Consider the following 18667-nt stretch of genomic DNA (forward strand, 5'->3'; position numbering starts at 1 on the left):
TTCTTGGAACTCTAAAAATAAATAATTGTTTCCAGATAAAATAATACATTAAAATAATTATTTTGAGAGATACTATAGGGGGCCTGGTATTGCAGCACAGATTAAGCCACAACCTATGGTGCCAGCATCCCATATGCCAGTGCCAATTCAAGTCCCAGCTGTTCCACTTCCAATTCAGCTTCCTGATAATGTGTTTGGGAAGCCCCTTTCACACATGTGAGAGACTAGGTTGGAGTTCTGGCTCCTGGCTTCAGCTTGGTCCTGATCAGGCTGTTGTGGTCCTTTGAGAGACAAACAAGCACATGGGAGATTTCGCTCTCTGCTTCTGCCTTTCTTTGTTGCTCTGCCTTCCAAATAATTTTCAAGCAAAAGTATAAACTAATAACATTTATTATTAAGTAGTATATACTACACATAGGTGTCATACTTTTATATGATTCACAGTGCAGTAGGTTTGTTTACACTAGCATCACCACAAACACTCTAGGAATACAATGTGCTAGTATGTTACCGTGACATCACTAGATGGCGGTAACATCGCTAGGCAAAAGCAATTTTACTTCTGTTATAATTGTATAAGATCATGCTCATGTTACACATAACCACAGTTGGCAACGACTTGATCAAATTAAGTTTGGGACTTTTTGTGTGTTGTTTGTGTGTGATGTTGGCTTACTATGCCCTTTCTTTTGTCCTACCTGGACCCCCAAAATAGTTTGCCAATAAACTTACACATTCTGTATCTCTCAACAGAACCACAGTAACTATAGATTAGTTCATTTCTTTTTTTTTTTTAAGATTTATTTATTTTTATTTAAAAGACAGATTTACAGAGAGGAGAGACACAGAGAAAGATCCTCCATTTGTTAATTCACTCCCCTAAATACCTGAAAAAGCTGGAGTTGAACTGAACTGAAGCCAGGAGCTTCTTCTGGGTCTCCCAATGTGTGTGCAGGCTCCCAAGGACTTGGACCATCCTCTGCTGCTTTTCCAAGCCATAAGCAGGAGGCTGGATCAGAAGTGGAGCAGCTGGGTCATGAACTGGTGCCCATATGGGATTCCGGCGTCACAGGCAGAGGCTTAGTTTGCAAGGCACCAGCCCCATAATTTCTGCTTTCTAAATAGAATGTCCTTTTACTTGTCCATTTACCAGAACACTAAGTTTGCCAGCATCCTATTTTGTTTCTGTCCACTTTTTTTCTTTAAAGACTTACTTACTTTTACCAGAAAGGAAGATTTACAGAGAGGAGATATAAAGATTTTCCATCTACTGGTTCACTCCTCAAATAGCTGAAAAGGCCTGAGCTGAGCCAATCCCAAGCCAGGAGCCAGGAGTTTCTTCTGGGTCTCCCATTTCAGAGCAGGATCCCAAGGCTTTGGGCTGTCCTCTACTGCTTTCCCAAGGCCACAAGCAAGGAGCTGGGTGGGAAGTGGAGTAGCTGGGCACAAACCGGTGCCTGTAGAGCATCCTGGTGTTCGTGAGGGGAGAATTAATCAATTGAGCCAATTAATCAGTTGAACACGTTCACCCATGTGGGAGACCTGGAAGAAGCTCCTGGCTCCAGGTTTTAGATTAGCCCAACTTCAGCCACTGATGCCATGTAAGAGTGAACTAGCAGATGGAAGATCTCTGTCTCTCCCTCTCTCTGTAATTCTCCCTTTCAAATAAATAAACCTTTAAACATGTTTATAATTTGACAGATTTCAAATAATTGAAGCACTCATCATACACAGGCTCTCCCAACAAGCCCATACCTGGCACTGTCCCCTATGGTAATTTTAATCCCTACACTGACAACAGGAGAGTTTAATAAGGCCTCAGGCATCATCTCATTTAATTATCATAATCTGAAGATGAGAAAAATGAAGCCACAGCAGAAGCAACTCTCTTGGAACCTATGCAGGCATTTGTCACTTTGCAGCCACCTAATGATTATTTGTAAATGCATACTGAAGGTCCCTGACCTGCATAAACGCCTTCCTTCAAATGTAATGGTAACAGGCGTTTGACAGTTCAGCTCGTCCCTTTCAAGCCCTTGTGCTGTGCTAAATTATTTATCTTGGGCTTCCTTCTCTTACCCACTGAATTAAGGGCACCTATTTCGTAGGATTATTGTGAAGAGTAAACAGAATGAAACATGTAAAGGTTTACCACAGTACTCAGTCAATAACAACTAAACAACGTGGGCAACGTTTAGTGGCCATGTTCTGTAAGCGAAGCCAGTGGAAAAGGGCCGACTGTGTAACTAGACAGGCAATCCTGAGTCTCCGGATACAGCCAGCGTGTTTAAGCCTGTGCGCCGCCCAACACCAATCTACACGAAACAACCTCCACAGGCCAAAAGGAAAGGAGCCGCCATCTCAAAATCAATCTAAATCTTATAATCTCTTCAAACGGACTAAAAAAATAGGCTTCGAGCCGGCAACGTCAGGTAATAACGGACCGAGCCACACCCACTCGAGTAATGCGAGAAGCAGCACCGCCCACCGCGTCCTGCCAGAGTTAATGAGGGGACCTCACAGTCAGGGAGGAGCCATGGGTGCCCTCAACACTCGCCTCCAATGTTGGGCGCTATCGTCGCTGCCTCGAGCATTTGTACCCCCACCTCACCGTCCGGTGCTCCCCGCTCCAGTAACCACATAAACCCGGAGCTTCCCGCTCACAGCCGTCCTCATCCGGCGCGCGTCGGACAGCCCGCGACGTCACAGCCGCGCCGCGCTGCCGGCCAGGTCCCCGTCTCTGGCCCCGCCCCCTGCCGCCGCCGGCGCCGCTTTCTGGAAGGTTCCTGCAGGCGGGCGTTCTGTACCGTTAATCTGCTGCTGGACAGAATCCGTGTCCATCCTTCCTTCTAGATCTCGCCCAGAGCCGACCAAGTGTGCCATGCCTGAGAACGTGGCAGCCCGAAGCGGGGCGCCCGCTGGGACCGCTGGCGGCCGCGGGAAAGGCGCCTATCAGGACCGCGACAAGCCGGCCCAGATTCGCTTCAGCAACATTTCTGCGGCCAAAGGTATCTTTCCCTGTGCCTGAACGCGCGGCGGCGTGGACCTGTCCACTCATCCTGGGTGGCTGTGGACCAGCTCCATTTGTTTTTGATGAGTTTTTAAGTTATTCTCCCAGTGGACGCTGTCTGAGGGGCGGGGTAGGGGGCAGCCCTTTCTGTTTCCTGCGGCTGATTGTCGAGTGTGGAATCCATTGCAACGCCATTTTATGTTAGTCGCCCAGAATTCCTCCTTCTGTGTTGTTACTCTTTCACTGCCTTGGGCCGAAATCAGTTTAAAATGCCGAGGGGTGGGCCCGGCGCCGTGGCCTAGCAGCTAAAGTCCTCGCCTTGAACACGCCGGGATCCCATAGGGGCACCGGTTCTAATCCTGGCAGCTCCACTTTCCATCCAGCTCCCTGCCTGTGGCCTGGGAAAGCAGTCGAGGACGGCCCAAAGCTTTGGGACCCTGCGCCCGTTTGGGAGACCTGGAGGAAGTTCCTGGCTCCTGCCTTCGGATCGGCGCAGCACCAGCTGTTGCGCTCACTTGGGGAAGATCTTCCTCTCTGTCTCTCCTCCTCTCTGTATATCTGACTTTGTAACAAAAATGAATGAATCTTTAAAAAAAAAATGCCGAGGGCTTCAGATGTGACATTGTTGAGCTGGCTGACTGCATCCCACGTTCCACGTTGTTTGTACATTGTTTTTCAGGGGTTTTTTGTTGTTGTTGTTGTTCTTGTAGAAATGCTGTTCAAATGAACTAGATAAATGCATCAGAATTTGAAGGAGTCTGTTTTACCAGGGTGACTGACCTAACTCGTCTAGTTGGGAATAGCTAGGTACAACTTACCTGTGTGCTTTGTAGGAGGATACACACACACTACACGCACACTAAGCAACAATGTTTTAGTTTTTATAGAACTATGGCACGTGTTAGAAATGAAGGCCGCATTTCACTCACACCTTCAGTTTATTTGTAGCTTTGTAACCTTTAACCTCCAAGCCTATAAAATTAAGGGCCCTACTTGATCTTTGGAGTATTAAAATAAGCTGAGAGAAAAACCTGTAGGAGAAGTGACTAAGGCTTGGACATGCTGCCCAGGTGTGCGTTTGGTGCAGAGAATCTGGACGGGCTGGTTGGGCCCAGATGTCCAAGGGCCTTCTGTTGTGAACAGCTTTTGACTCCTATAGTTACAGGAGAGGGAGAGAATAGCTAGCCTTGGAGTTGGTGTGAGGATTAAACGAGAAAATAGGAAGGTGTATCAGTGTGTTTACATACAGTACACTTTACAAGTATTTGCAATGATCAGTAAAAGATGATGGTTTCTATTTTGGGCTCAATGAGTTGGAGAGATCAGAATGGTGGGCTGGGTGGGTGGGTTTAGGAGTTACTGGAAGCTTAGGAGCATATAAACCTGAAGGTAAGACTTGGTGCATTGTCACTAATAAGGCCTAGTGGAAGCTTTAGTCTGAATGACCGGAGGCTCTATGTCGGCAGTTGATTTAGAGAGGAAAGTGAACATTTATTTGGGTGACATTGAAGCAACAATGAATGAGAAAATTGAAACAGAAAAGAATATCCAGGTAGGATGAAAAAACAGTGTAAGTTGCTTACCAACATTTTCTAGTTTTTTTTTTTAATCTGTTTGATTTGTAGCATGGAGAGACAACTGTCTTCTTAATTCTTTCCCCAGCTGCCCACAAGTAGCTGAGGCTGGGCCAGGTCGAAAGCAAGGATTCAGTCAAGTCAAGGTCTCCCATGTGGATAACAGGGACTCAAGACTGACAGCTGTAACTTGGTGTCTCCAGGCTGGGTGTTTCAGCAGAGATGGAATTAGAAGCAGTGTGGACTCAAACCTAGATCTGTGATGGAGCATGTTGGCATCTCAGGCAGCAGTCTTGGCCACTGTGCAACTCGGCAAGTGCCATCAAGCCCAGTGTGTTACGATGCTGGCCCCTAACTCTAGTATTAAGAACACTTTTGAAATGATCGCTTGTATATCGGACTATATTGACAGCTGTGACTTTGAAAGGCTGGCTAGGCGTGCCAGGATCCCATTTCAGAGTGCTGGATTGAGTATGCTTACTCAGTTTTCTGCTAATACTCCTGAGAAGGCAACGGAAGGTGGCTCAAGTATGTGAGTGCTTGCTACCTGTGGTAGACCTAGACTGGAGGTCCTGGCACCTGCTCCAGTCCTGGTTATTGTGGCCATTGGGGGATTAAGCCAGCAGATGGAAGATCTCTGCCATAGTAGAGCTCTGATGTAAAGGTAATATAATATATATAAATAAATGAATGTTTTTGGGCCCAGCACAGTAGCCTAGTGGCTAAAGTCCTCACTTTTCATGAGCCAGGATCCCTATGCGCCCCGGTTTGAGTCCTGCCAGCCCCGCTTCCCATCTAGCTCCCTGCTTGTGTCCTGGGAAACCAGCTGAGGACAACCCAGAGCCTTGGGACCCTGCACGCACATGGGAGACCAGAACACAATGAAATGGTGTAAACTATACCCTAGTTAAGGATGAAGTGCTTTAGAGGAGGAATACTTTGTTTTTAAGGAGATTTGATTTCTTTTTCCTTTTCTGTTTGTAGCGGTTGCTGATGCTATTAGAACAAGCCTTGGACCAAAAGGGATGGATAAAATGGTAAGTAGATTAAGGATTCAGTACTTAGTGATGCCGTTCACACTGCAGAGTCTTCACAGAGGGTTAAGATGTGCTGTTTTAAAATTAAAAAGGGTTAAAGATGTTCTTTGAGAGTTTGGAAGAGAGATTATTTTGGAGTGAACAGAGATTATAATTTATATTTATTGTGTTTTACTTTTATGTAGTTACTGTGTAGTTTGTTGGAAAGCATGTAAGTCCAAATGTTAGCATTTCACTTGAGTTCAGTGTTCTTTGTAGATGTAATTCTGTGTGCTAGTATGGGGCTGCAGGGTTTCAATTTCCAGGTTGGTTAGCTGAAAGCATAAGGGAATTCAGTGATATATCTATTTCAAATTCAGTGCAGGTTAATAAAAGAAGTTTATAAGGCTTTCTAGATAACATGCGTCATTGTTTTCTCTGTATTTTAAAAACTGTTCCTCCTAATGCTACTGCCCTTTGTTGAGTGTCACGGAACTAGTTAGTAATGATAGTGTTGTGTGTTTTCTGATGTGCTTGAAAGTCTAGATTCATTCATTTCTAAAATACTTTGATCAAGGCTAGTTGTTCTTAACTGAGGTAAGGGGAGACAATTTGAAATTAAGACTGCAGATCTCTACTATGGAGATATTAAAATTCAGTAGAGGTTCTAAGACATCACAATGAAATGCAAGTTTGTATTTTTAAAAAATGTTTTTTCCAGATTCAGGATGCAAAAGGTGATGTGACCATTACAAATGATGGTGCCACCATCCTAAAACAAATGCAGGTATTACATCCAGCAGCCAGAATGGTAAGGTTTTTTGATATATATACTATATTGTTTGATAAGCAAATTTGTTAATTTAATGACATAGTATTATTGACCCTAGTAGAAATATTTGCTGCTCATGCATAACAGGCCTGTTTTTATGATATGTTGTGTGTCTAGCCTTTTCATCGTCAATGCACAGTGATGGTAAAAGATAATCACCTGATTTTCATATAGGATAGTATCATACTATTGAGAAAGGAAGAGATGGGGGAAAAAAGGAAAGTAGCCTTTTGGGGCAGGAAGGCAGATACACAGAAGGAGAGGCAGATAGAAAGATCTTCGTCTGCTGATTCACTCCCTAAGTGGCCACAGTGGCTGGAGCTGAGCCAAGCCAGAAACCAGGAGCTTCTTCCAGGGTTCCCAAGGCTTTGGGCCATTCTCTTCTGCTTTTCCAGGCCACAAGCAGAGAGCTGGATAGAAAGTGGAGCAGTCAAGGTATGAACTGGTTTATGCAAGGCAAGGATTTGGGCATTAGGCTGTCACATGATCCGCCACGCCCTCCCCAAAAGTGGTCTTATGTATTTTTATTATTATTATTTTATAAGATTGATTTATTTTTATTGTAAAGTCAGATATACAGAGAGGAATAGCTTCCATATGCTGATTTACTCCCCCAAGTAGGCACAATAGCTGAAGCTGAGCCAATCCGAAGACAGGAGCCTGGGGCCTCACCTAGGTCTCCTATGTGGGTGCAGGGTCCCAAGGCTTTGGGCCATCCTCTACTGCTTTCCCAGGCTATGGGCTGGGAACTGGATTGGAAGTGTGGGGCCACTGGGGTTAGAACTGGCGTCCATATGGGATCCTGCCACGTTTCAGGCAAGGACTTAGTCCCTAGGCTAAAGCGCTAGGCCCTGTGTATTTATTTGAAAGACACAGACAAATTTGATTAACTTGCCAGATGGCTACAATGGCCAGGTTGTGGCTAAAAGACTGAAATCCCATTTGTGTATCCCAAGTGGGTAGCAGGAGCCCAAGTACTTAAGCCATCTTCCATTGTCTAGGCGCATTAGCAGGGAGCTGGATTGGAAGTGGAGTGGCCAGGACTGAATCTGGTGTTGCAAAACACTGGCCCCCAAAATAATACTTCTAAAATACAAATTGGTGGATGTTTGATAGAAATGCTTCTAATTATAGGCAAAAACAAATCAACACCTAAAATGTACTGACTTGTTTTCTTAAAGATTTATTTTTATTTTAAAGGCAGATTTACAGAGAATGAGAAACAGAAAGATCATCCATTCACTGGTCCACTCCCCAAATAGCTGCACTGGTCAGAGCTGAGCCAGACTGAAGCCAGGAGCCAGGAAGGACTTCTGGGTCTCCCATGGGTTGCAGGGTCCCAAGGTTTTGGGCCATCCTCAACTGCTTTCCCAGGCTGCAAGAAGGGAACTGGGACATGAACCAGCAGCCATATAGGGTTGTCAGCACTTAAAGGTAGAGAGTTGGCCTATTGAGCTATGATGCCTAACCTTGTACTGGCATTAATTTAAAAATGCCTGAAGATTATGATGATTCTCATGACAAGTGAGAGAACCACATTTTAGAAAAAAAAATCAAATTAGAAATTCATCTCTAGGCATTGGCGTTGTGTAGTATGTAAAGCCACGTCCAGCTACATTTGCATCCCACATGGGTGCCATCTGATACAGCTTCCTGCTGGTAGCCTGGGGAGAGCATCTAAGGATAGGCAAGAGGGTTCAGCCCCTGTCACATATGTGAGACCTTGTTGAAACTAACATCCATGGCATCTGGGGTGTGAACCAATAGATGAAAGATCTCTGTTTCTCTCTACCTCTAATTTTTAAATAGATAATCTTTAGAAAGAAAAGGAATTAGTGTCTGTTAAAGGAGTCTAAACTGGTCACTTTGCTCACTTGGAAAGGTAAGCCCAAATTATCTAAGTAATCAGACACCAGAAATTACCCTAAGTCTTCAAATTCCGTGACTTTAATCTGAACATTTGTGTTAGTTATTCTCACATTTCTCACTGTGTACCTTCATGTTTTTGTTCCTATAGCTGGTGGAGCTTTCTAAGGCTCAAGATATTGAAGCAGGAGACGGCACCACATCAGTGGTTATCATTGCTGGTTCTCTCTTAGATTCCTGTACCAAACTTCTTCAGAAGGGTAAGTAAAACATGCTTTGTTAATGAGTAAAAAATACATTTTTAAAGCAACCTTTAGGAAAAGCTAGGCTATCTTTAAGTAATCTGGTTATTAAATTGAATTTGGAAATGAATAGTTTTACTGTAAGGTTTGGAATTTGTTCTAGTAAAATTTTTCTAAAACAATAACATTTGTATTAAAATTGCTTGCAGTGAAAAAATTAAAGGGTTTATTTGAAAGGCAGATTTTTACAGATAGAAGGAGAAACAAAAAGATCTTCCATATGCTAGTTCATTCCCCAAATGGTCACAATGGCCAGAGCGAGCTGATCTAGAGCCAGGAGCTTCTTCCAGCTCTCCCACATGGGTGCTGGGGCCCAAAGGTTTGGGCCTTCCTCTGCTGCTTCCCCAGTCCATGACCAGGGTGCTGGATCAGAAGTAGGGCAGTCTGTACATGAACCATTATCTTTATGGGATGCTGACTCTGCAGGATGGAGGATTAGCATGATAAACCACAGTGCCATTCTAATCTTAGATTATAAATGAGAAAGATGGACTAGGAGATAAAGAAAGGAATCTTGCTTTGGTAAATACTATTTAATCATAGTAATGACTCTCCAGTCACTATTCTAACTTAATATGTATATTTGTGATGTTCTGAAAATAGTCTGTTTCAATATCTGGTATCATGTAAGTTTGTGATTGATGTGTTTCAAATTGAGTGGAAGTAAATTGCCCTTTATTAGCAGTTAAAATTATCAGATACTTGGTAATTAATAATAAATATCTGGAAAGGCATCAGAGAAGATGGCCTGAGTTTTTGGATTCCTTGTCACATATGTGGAAGGCCTGCATGAAAATCCTGACTCCAGGCTTTGGCCTGACCCAGGCTTGGCTTTTGCAGCTATTTAAGGAACTAAACTCGCTGATGAAAGATGTTTCTCTGCTTCTGCCTTTTTGTTCTACCTTTCAAAATAAATTTTTTCAAGTGAAAGAAAAGATAATTTTTAAACAGATGTGCTTTGACAATAACAGGTATTCATCCAACCATCATTTCGGAGTCATTCCAGAAGGCTTTGGAAAAGGGTATTGAAATCTTGACTGACATGTCACGACCTGTGGAGCTGAGTGACAGAGAAACTTTGTTAAATAGTGCAACCACTTCACTGAATTCAAAGGTGAGACAAGCATTAGAAAACTTTAGAGATCCAGCTTGGGTTCCAGGCTTCTGGTATTGGCCTTCTCCAACCCCATGTGTTGCAGGCATTTGAGGAGTGAACCAGTGAGTGGAAGCTCCTTTCAAAAAACATACGAACAAACTGTCATCTTGGAATCTCTGGCAGTATAGCTTAGTTTTATTTATTGCTTGAATGTGCCAAGCATTGCAGTAGATTTATATTTTCAAGGCTCTCAAGTTAATAATTATACTCATTTTACAGATAGGAAAATGAGATTTACATAAATTGAGAAAAGTTTTTCAAGGTCCACTACTAAGAGGTGGGACTGAGTTTCAAGTCCGCAAGTTTTAACAAATTTGATGATAAAATATATTTCATATTGGGTGCAGCGGTTAGGACATGCCTTGGGACTCCCATGTCCCATAAGGAGTGCCTCAGGTCAAGTCCTGGCTCTGCCTTTTCCCTCACTTCCTGCTTAGGTGTGCTCTGGGAGTAAGGGAATGATGTCTATTGGTTAAGTAAGTCCCTGCCAACCATGTGAAATATTTGAGAAGAAAAACTGTTGGATGGGACATCTTTCTAGTCTCTGCTTTTTTTGTTTGCTTTGTTTTGATTCTTTCTGCCTTTTAAATACAAAATTTTTTCAAGATTTGTATTTTCTCCAGGCAGATTTACATGGAGGGAGGAGGGGAGAGATCAACTGGTTCAAGTGACCACAACAGGGTTGGGTCAAGCCAAAGCCAGGAGCCCAGAATCCGTGTATAAATAGGCCATCCTCCGCTGCTTTTCCAGGTTCATCATCAGAGAGCTAGATCAGAAGTGGAACATCCAGGACTCAGCCTGTACTCATAAAGGGTGCCAGTTTCACGGGCATGGGCCTAACCCACTGCTACAGCAGTACTGGCCCCCAACAAATAGAGGTGGCTTGTTATTCAAAACACAAAGATCTTCAGTCTTCATCCATTGGTCACACTCCACCCAGATGATTGCAGCTGCTAGGGCTGGGCCATGTCAAAGGCAGAACAGGCCTATGTCAAAGCCCTATTTGGGTCTTGCACATGAGTGGCAGGGGCCAAGTACTTGGGCCATCTTCTGCTTTTCCCAGGTACATAGTAGGCAGCTGGATCAGAAGTGGAACTGCCAGAACTCGAATCAGTGTTCTTGAGGGATTCCAGTGTTACTGGCAGTGACTAATCCCACTGAGTCACAGCACCAGCCCCCACCAAATCATTCTAACAATACTGAGTGGTACTATGAACATCTCCAGAACTAATAGCACAACGTGATGGTTACAAGCACTAGTGGAGTCTGGATTGATTGCACTAGTTAACTAAGCTGTGTGGGTAAATAATTTTCTGTCTTGATTTTCCAGCTGAAGGCTAATATTTGTGCCAAAATTACTGCCTGGCCTGGTAAACAAGTAGTTGGTAAAACAATAAATGTTTTTGTCATTCCCTCCAGTATTAAGAATACACATGCATAACTCTAGATTACTTGTTTTAGATAGGGAACTTTTGCATAAATTCAGCTTCCAATACTATCCTATCTAGGCAGTTGCAGCTACTACATTAACAAGGCAAGGGAGTGTAAATATTTTTTGCCATTGGTGACTAATAACTTGAATAGCAAACAGTGTTTCACCTCTTTCCACAGTACCCCAAAAAGTGGCTAAGTCATTTACTAGTTTTGTCATTCATTGAAAAATTAGTTGGAGTCTTTTAGGGGTTCTAATGCTAACTTTTATTTTTTAATTGTAGGTTGTCTCTCAGTACTCAAGTCTGCTTTCTCCGATGAGTGTTAATGCAGTGATGAAAGTGATTGATCCGGCCACAGCTACTAGTGTAGATCTTAGAGATATTAAGATAGTTAAGAAGCTTGGGTAAGCATCTGTAATACAATTTGAATAGAAATTTGAGAGTGAGCATAAGCCACTGCATATGTAAACTAAATAAGTACTTAGGAGAGATTTATATAGCTTTCTTTTGTTCCTTTTGGTTTTGGTTTTTGTGAGAGATTTTTTGGTATGGGAATCTCAAGATACCATTTATAGAAAAAGCACTATTAATAGCACAGTAGTGAATTTCAGAGATCCAGGAGTGAGGTACTAATCACTAATACAGATGAAGCTAATATATTCTTTTTTCTTGACTGATGTTTGTTACTGGTTTTAAACTGTTTAATTTACTAAACTTGTAGACTTCTACCCCTTATTAACTATTCCCTCTTTGTTTTCTGTTTCTCCAAGTGGGACAATTGATGACTGTGAGTTGGTAGAAGGACTGGTTCTCACCCAGAAAGTGGCAAATTCTGGAATAACCAGAGTTGAAAAGGCTAAGATCGGACTCATTCAGTTTTGCTTATCTGCTCCCAAAACAGATGTAAGTAGAATCCAGATGAAAATACTTCCGTATTTGTATGTCTTAACCCCTTTGTGAATTTGACCGTATTAGAGATCAAATATTGGCTTATTAAAATTAAAATAGAATATGCTGCTGTCAGTGATTATAAAGCACAGATCTCAAAGGAATTCTAAGCTAATAATATAGGGATTATTAGTGACACAGGTAACAAATCTGTCACCTCAACAGTTTCCAAAATTGAGTTCTGACTTGAAGATGAGTAATAGGAATATATGTGAAGATTGTAAGCTATATGTGGAATTTTCAGTTTGAAAGTGAATTTTTTGTTCAAATGACACCTTAAGCTGGTTTAATATTTGTGCTCTGAAGAAATTGCATTTTATCTAAGGTACTCCTGTTAGTCATGAGTGCATTTCCCTGAAAAGGGTAGGTTTGCTCTCATGTTTTATATCTTGACATCAATAAGGGGTTTTGTTTGTTTTCTTATTTCTGAACACATTGCTGTCAGAAGCCATAAAAGTAAAAGGATGAAACTGGAATTATTTCTGTAACATGATTTCTTTGTGGAAAAAAATCAGGAAATGGAATAATTTGCATTTTTGTTATGAAAAATGTAAACGAAGCAACAGTTCGTATCGTTTCAACACTCAAGTTTGGAATATCTATTTTTGGGCCTTTTTCTGTGCATATTTATTGTTAGGTGTGATTTAATTGAAATACCTTAGGAGTCTACTTAAAATTTTTTTTTTTTAACAATCCAAGTTACTAATATATCCTTTTTCTAAACAGATGGATAATCAAATAGTAGTTTCTGACTATGCTCAGATGGACAGAGTGCTACGAGAAGAAAGAGCCTATATTTTAAATTTGGTGAAGCAAATTAAGAAAACAGGATGTAATGTCCTTCTCATACAGAAGTCCATCCTAAGGTATTAAGGCTAATTCCTTTAATAATTTTTTTTTAAGGTTTCTTTAGGGCTAGCAATATGTCATAATAGGTGAAGCTGCCCTCTGCACTGAATTGGACGCTGGTTCAAATACTCACTGCTACACGGCTGCAATGGCTGGTGCAGTACCGATCTGAAGCCAGGAGCCAGGAATCTCCTCCAGGTTTCCCACACGGGTGCAGGGTCCCAAGGCTTTGGGCCATGCTCAATTGCTTTCCCAGGCCACAGGCAGGGAGCTAGATGGGAAGCAAGGCTGCCGGGATTAGAACCAGCACCCATATGGAATCCCAGTGCGTTCAGGGCGAGGACTTTAGGTGCTAGGCCACACCGCCAGGCCCCTAACAAACACTTAAGATGAATAAAGCACTAGATATCTAGAATGAATCTACGTTTGATACTTCAAATAAACAAGTCTAAATAGTGATAATAAATAAATTTTAGGCATCTGTGCGAGTTGTGTGCCTTGAAATTCAACAGCTGTCCACATTATCACTAATTAAAAGATTTATTTTTCTCGGTAAGGCAGATCCACAGAGAGATTACAGAGACAAAATCTCCCATGTGCTGGCTTACTCTCAAGTGGCTGCAATGGCCAAGCTGAGCTGGTCTGAAAGCAGGAGCTAGGAGTTTCTTCCTGGTTTCCCACATGGATGCAGGGTCTCAAGTCTTTGGGTCATCCTCAACTGCTTTCCCAGGACACAGTCAAGGATCTGGATGGGAAGTTATGAAGTCCAAATTGATTTTAGTCTTTTTAAAAAGTTAAATATTTTATTATAATTATTTGAAAGGTAGAATATCAAAGAGATATCTTCCATTATCTGGTTCCTACCATAATTAGCTGCAGTAGCCAGGGAAAGGTCAGGTCAAAACTTAGGAACATGAGTGGCAGAAATCCAAAGTTTTGGACCATCACACTGTTCCATAAGTGCATCAGCAGAAAGCTGGTTGGGAAATGTGAAATGGCTAACATAATGGTATGCACCTGTTGCACCACAAAGCCTGCTGTAGAATTGGACATGCTAAGCCAAAATTCTAAGCTGATTTATGTCCCTGCTGCTGAACTTACAATCCAGCTTCCTCCTCATATGGACTGAAAGCAGAGGATGGCTCGAGTCCTTGGACTCTGCACCCATGTGAGAATCCTGAACAGGCTCGTGGATTCTGGTTTTGGGTAGTCTTAGCTGCAGCAACAGGGGTCGGCTGCAGAGTGGGCGAGTGTTTGGTGCTCTCTTTCACTAACTTGCCTCCTTTTTGTTAACTGCCTTTTAAATGAAAAAATTAGCAATTTTGAATTGTAATTTTGACTAAAAATTTTGAGTTGATATTTAGAGCATTTCTCTTCACAAATAATATCAACCATTTGAACAGTGAATAATTAGGAGCAATTGAACAACAAAGTGAGTTTTTTTACCTAGCATTAACATGATGTGATTGATTTTGTGTTTCAGAGATGCTCTTAGTGATCTTGCCTTACATTTTCTGAACAAAATGAAGATAATGGTGATTAAGGATATTGAAAGAGAAGACATTGAATTCATTTGTAAGGTAAAATGTTGATAAACCTGTAAGTATCACGATGTCTAGTAATCAACTATGTGCTGTCTTAATGTTTGGGTTTTATCATTTATTCCAGACAATTGGAACCAAGCCAGTTGCTCATATTGACCAGTTTACTGCTGATATGCTGGGTTCTGCTGAACTAGCCGAAGAGGTCAATTTAGATGGTTCTGGCAAACTGCTTAAGGTATCCCTTACAGTTAAGCTTTTACTTGATAAAAGCTTTTGTTATTTTAAAAGCTCTTACACAGATACCTAATTCAGAGTTTGTTTACTAAAGATTACAGGCTGTGCAAGCCCTGGGAAAACAGTTACAATCGTCGTTCGTGGCTCTAACAAATTGGTGATTGAAGAAGCAGAGAGATCAATTCATGATGCCCTATGTGTTATTCGCTGTTTAGTGAAAAAGAGGTAATATAAGCATTATATTACTAAGTAACATTTTGGAACATCAACGCATCTGCTTTTGACTTTTAAAGTATAACTAGTAAGTTATTAAAAGTAACTTCCTCTTGGACTAAATAAGCTATAAATATTTGTGCATTTCAGAGCTCTTATTGCAGGAGGTGGTGCTCCAGAAATAGAACTAGCCCTGCGATTAACTGAATATTCACGAACGTTGAGTGGTATGGAATCCTACTGCGTTCGTGCTTTTGCAGATGCAATGGAGGTCATCCCATCTACACTGGCTGAAAATGCCGGCCTGAATCCCATTTCTACAGTGACAGAACTAAGAAACCGGCATGCCCAGGGTGAAAAAACCACAGGCATTAATGTCCGAAAGGTAATCTGTTTTTTTTTTAGATGAGCATTATTGAAAATGCTCATCTAAAAGTTTTTAAAGCTTTGTATTTGTTCATTGAGTAAAAAAAAACCTTCGTTTTAGAAACTCAATCTGGGTCTTCCACAGCAATAACAGTGCAATTGTATGTCTCTGCTACATACCAGGATCTTGCTAACAGGATGCTGGGGTTAAGAGCAGAGCTGGCATTCAGACCTAAGTGACCCTAGGATGTGAAGTATCCAAAGTGGCATCCTGACTGCTATGCCAGTGGCTGCCCCCTGTTACTTTGTTCAGCTTTCTTTATTGTTAAGACAGGAAAAATTAATAGTTAATTACTCATATGTCTTGTGAGGATTACATGTGTAACTAAATAACATTTTAGATACCAAACCATTCTATTGTCATAAATCGGCTGTTATTGTCATAGGGGTAAACATAGAATAGTAAGAAAGTTCCCATTTTCAGTGGGTAGTTGTAAGTACAGGGAATCGGCAAATTTTGGATATGGTAACAGTTCAGTGATGGTGACGGATCTAACCAATCTGCAGCATGGATTATATGTTGGCAAGGTAACAGATCCCAGGGTTGGAAAACCCATACTAACTATCTTTTCTTTTAGTAGTTGGAATTTACCAAAATTGTTTTATTTTTAGGCAGGATCTTATGAAAAAGTATTTGTTAAAAGGACAAAAGACTGGAATCACAGATGTTAGTGTCCATCAGCAATGTTCCTTTGTTTAAAGAGGTTAGGATAGGGCCCAGTGCAGTAACCTGTTGGCTAAAGTCCTTACCTTGTAGACGCCAGGATCCCATTTGGGCACCATTTCTAATCCTGGCAGTCCTGCTTCCCATCCAGCTCACCTAGGAAATTGGTCACGTGTGGTCCAAAGCCTTGGGACCCTGCACCTGAGTGGGAGACCCAGAGGAGGCTCCTGGCTTTGGATCAGCTCAGCTCTAACCGTTACAAGTAGCTCTAGCTTCTTGGGGGACCAAAGATGATCTCTCTCTCTCTCTCTCTTCTCCTCTTTGTATATCTGACTTTCCAAATAAAAAAATAAATCTTAAGAAGAAAAGTTTTGGATAGGACTGGAGAAATCCAGCATAAATTCGTGTTTTGCACATTACAAACACTGAAAAATAACTTGTACTCATTTCAGGGAGGTATTTCCAACATTTTGGAGGAACTGGTGGTCCAGCCTTTGTTGGTTTCCATCAGTGCTCTGACTCTGGCAACTGAAACTGTCCGGAGCATTCTGAAAATCGATGATGTGGTAAGTATATAGAGTTGAGATTTTGTTACTAGTCAAAAAGGCTTATTTTTTAAATGTTTTCTATTCAACAAAATCAGGTCATACTTAACTATTTTTTTCTTATCTAAAAATGGGGGAAGTTTACATAACAGCCTTAGGTATTTCTGGTGTTAGAATTCTATCATTATGATTTTTAAAACCTGAGTTTTCTTCTTTCCAGGTAAACACTCGATAATCTGGGTAACACTGTCACCAGTACTGCCAGCAGTTCGACCAGAGTGGAAGATCACCTTTGGGTTCCTAGTTGTTGGGAAAGTTCCCCTTTTTTTTAAAGTTACTGGTCCTGGCCTGCCAGTTGGCATTTCCTTCAAACTGTATTAAGATAATTTAACTAAAATATTAAATATTTGTTTTCAAAAGGCAGATTAATGTATTCACAAACATTGGGTTGTTTCTAAACAGAAAAAATTCTTTACATGTTGGCTTTTGTTATGATTTATTCCTGGATACTAAAGCTTCAGAAGAAAAAAATGGCCTGACTTGTTCGTTATTGAAAATTTCCCCTTGGCATAAAAAACATTAGAAAATGTGTGCTGTTATAAAAAATATACATACATTAAAAATGAAAGCCTTATTTTACTTTGTCTTACTCATCACTTTCCCCAAAGATAACCACTGCTTTTTGTTAATTGGTAGTCATTTTATGTAAATGACTATGTCTTTATATGTTGAATATATTAACTTAAGCCCATAGAGGTTTTTTTACATAAAGATTTTTATTTGAAATGCAGAATTACGAGAGAAAGAGATTCTTTGATCTGCTGATTCACTCAAATGGCCACAATGACCAGAACTGAGTCAGTCTGAAGCGGAGGGGTTTCTTCCTGGTCTTCCACATTAAGTGTAAAGGCCAAAGACTTGGGCCATCCTCCTGATTTTCCAGGCCTGTATGGGATGCTAATATCACAGGTGGAAGTTCTACTAGCTGTGTCACTGTTGCTGTGTTTTGAAATCTTGATTGCCACTGATGTTTGAAGCATCATTGTATCCCACAGTGAATAGTTGACTATCTCCTGATTAGTCTCTGTTCTCAATTTGGTAATTTTCACATTTGATGGTGCATATTTTAGCTAGTGATCTTGTTGAACACCTTTTATTGAAGTGAGGGGTGGTGACCAAGGCATTTAAAATGGGTTTGTTTAAAGAGTAATCCTCCATTTACTGAATCACTCTCCTGACAATGGCCAGGGCTGGACCAGGCTGAGGGTAAGATGACTAATAGTTGAGCTGTCTTGTTGCTTTTCCCAGGTCATTAGCAGGGGCCTGGATCAGAAGTGGGGCAGCCAGTACATCAACTGGCACCTGTGTGGGGTGTTAGCATGAAGAAAGTATTTGTTTACTTGAAATGCAGAGTTCAAGAGAAATCTTCCATCTATTGATTTCACTCCCCACATAGTTGCATCAGCCAAGCTGAAGCCAGAAGCTCATCACCTAAGTCTCCCATATGGGTGCAGTAGTGTAAGCACTTGGACCGTTCTCTAGTGATATCTCAGGCATGTTTGCATGAAGCTGGATCAGAATTGTCAGCCAGAAGCATTTCCCAAATGGGATGCAGGCACTGAAAGTTGTAGCTTTATTGCAACCTCTCTGTTTCAGTATCTGCTACTTGGTGGCTGCGGCAAAACCCAAACAGGCTGCACTTAATTCTTGCTCATGCATGTGAGCAAGAATTAAGTGGATGTGGTCACTTAATCCCAGCTTGGCTCTCCCCCTAATCTAGCTTACATGTCAGCAAACATGTTTTGTATAGCCTTACACAGCCTGATCTGCCTCTAGCCCCAGCTCTCATGCTCACCAGCGGGAGCAGTGGCCCAGCAGGGGAGTCCCTGCAGTTCCCTTGCTTAGCTCACTCCCCATCCGGATCCTTGTGGGAGCTGTGGCCCAGACACATGGTTTGCTTCACCTGGGCATTCAACAGTGGATGACCAGCCTGGCCTGGCCCAGACTGTCCCCAGTTCCAGCTCATATTGGTAGGGGCTGCAGCCTGACTTGGCC

General features: G+C 41.7%; 2 protein-coding genes across 2 annotated transcripts in view; one reads left to right on the top strand and one right to left on the bottom strand.

Annotated features, from left to right (window-relative positions):
* Positions 1–2679, bottom strand: part of COMMD1 (copper metabolism domain containing 1) — a 123974-nt gene extending 121295 nt beyond the window's left edge. Inside the window, exon 1 of the mRNA XM_040993385.1 lies at positions 2607–2679. Within this exon, the coding sequence (XP_040849319.1) occupies positions 2607–2642 (36 nt within the window). The 5' untranslated portion in view covers positions 2643–2679. The remainder of the gene's footprint in view (positions 1–2606) is intronic.
* A 74-nt stretch (positions 2680–2753) lies between these two features.
* Positions 2754–17035, top strand: CCT4 (chaperonin containing TCP1 subunit 4). The gene is made up of 14 exons (XM_040993383.1): positions 2754–3008; positions 5569–5621; positions 6322–6411; positions 8450–8558; positions 9572–9714; positions 11472–11593; positions 11960–12092; positions 12864–13003; positions 14470–14566; positions 14655–14765; positions 14859–14989; positions 15128–15362; positions 16520–16633; positions 16833–17035. Exons 1-14 carry the CDS (start codon positions 2882–2884, stop codon positions 16845–16847), a joined length of 1620 nt encoding a protein of 539 aa, XP_040849317.1. The 5' UTR covers positions 2754–2881; the 3' UTR covers positions 16848–17035.
* Positions 17036–18667: the final 1632 nt, after the last annotated feature.

This window comes from Ochotona curzoniae, unplaced genomic scaffold, assembly GCF_017591425.1.
Source record: "Ochotona curzoniae isolate NIBS_2020 unplaced genomic scaffold, NIBS_Ocur_1.0 contig_883, whole genome shotgun sequence".
NCBI lineage: Eukaryota > Metazoa > Chordata > Mammalia > Lagomorpha > Ochotonidae > Ochotona > Ochotona curzoniae.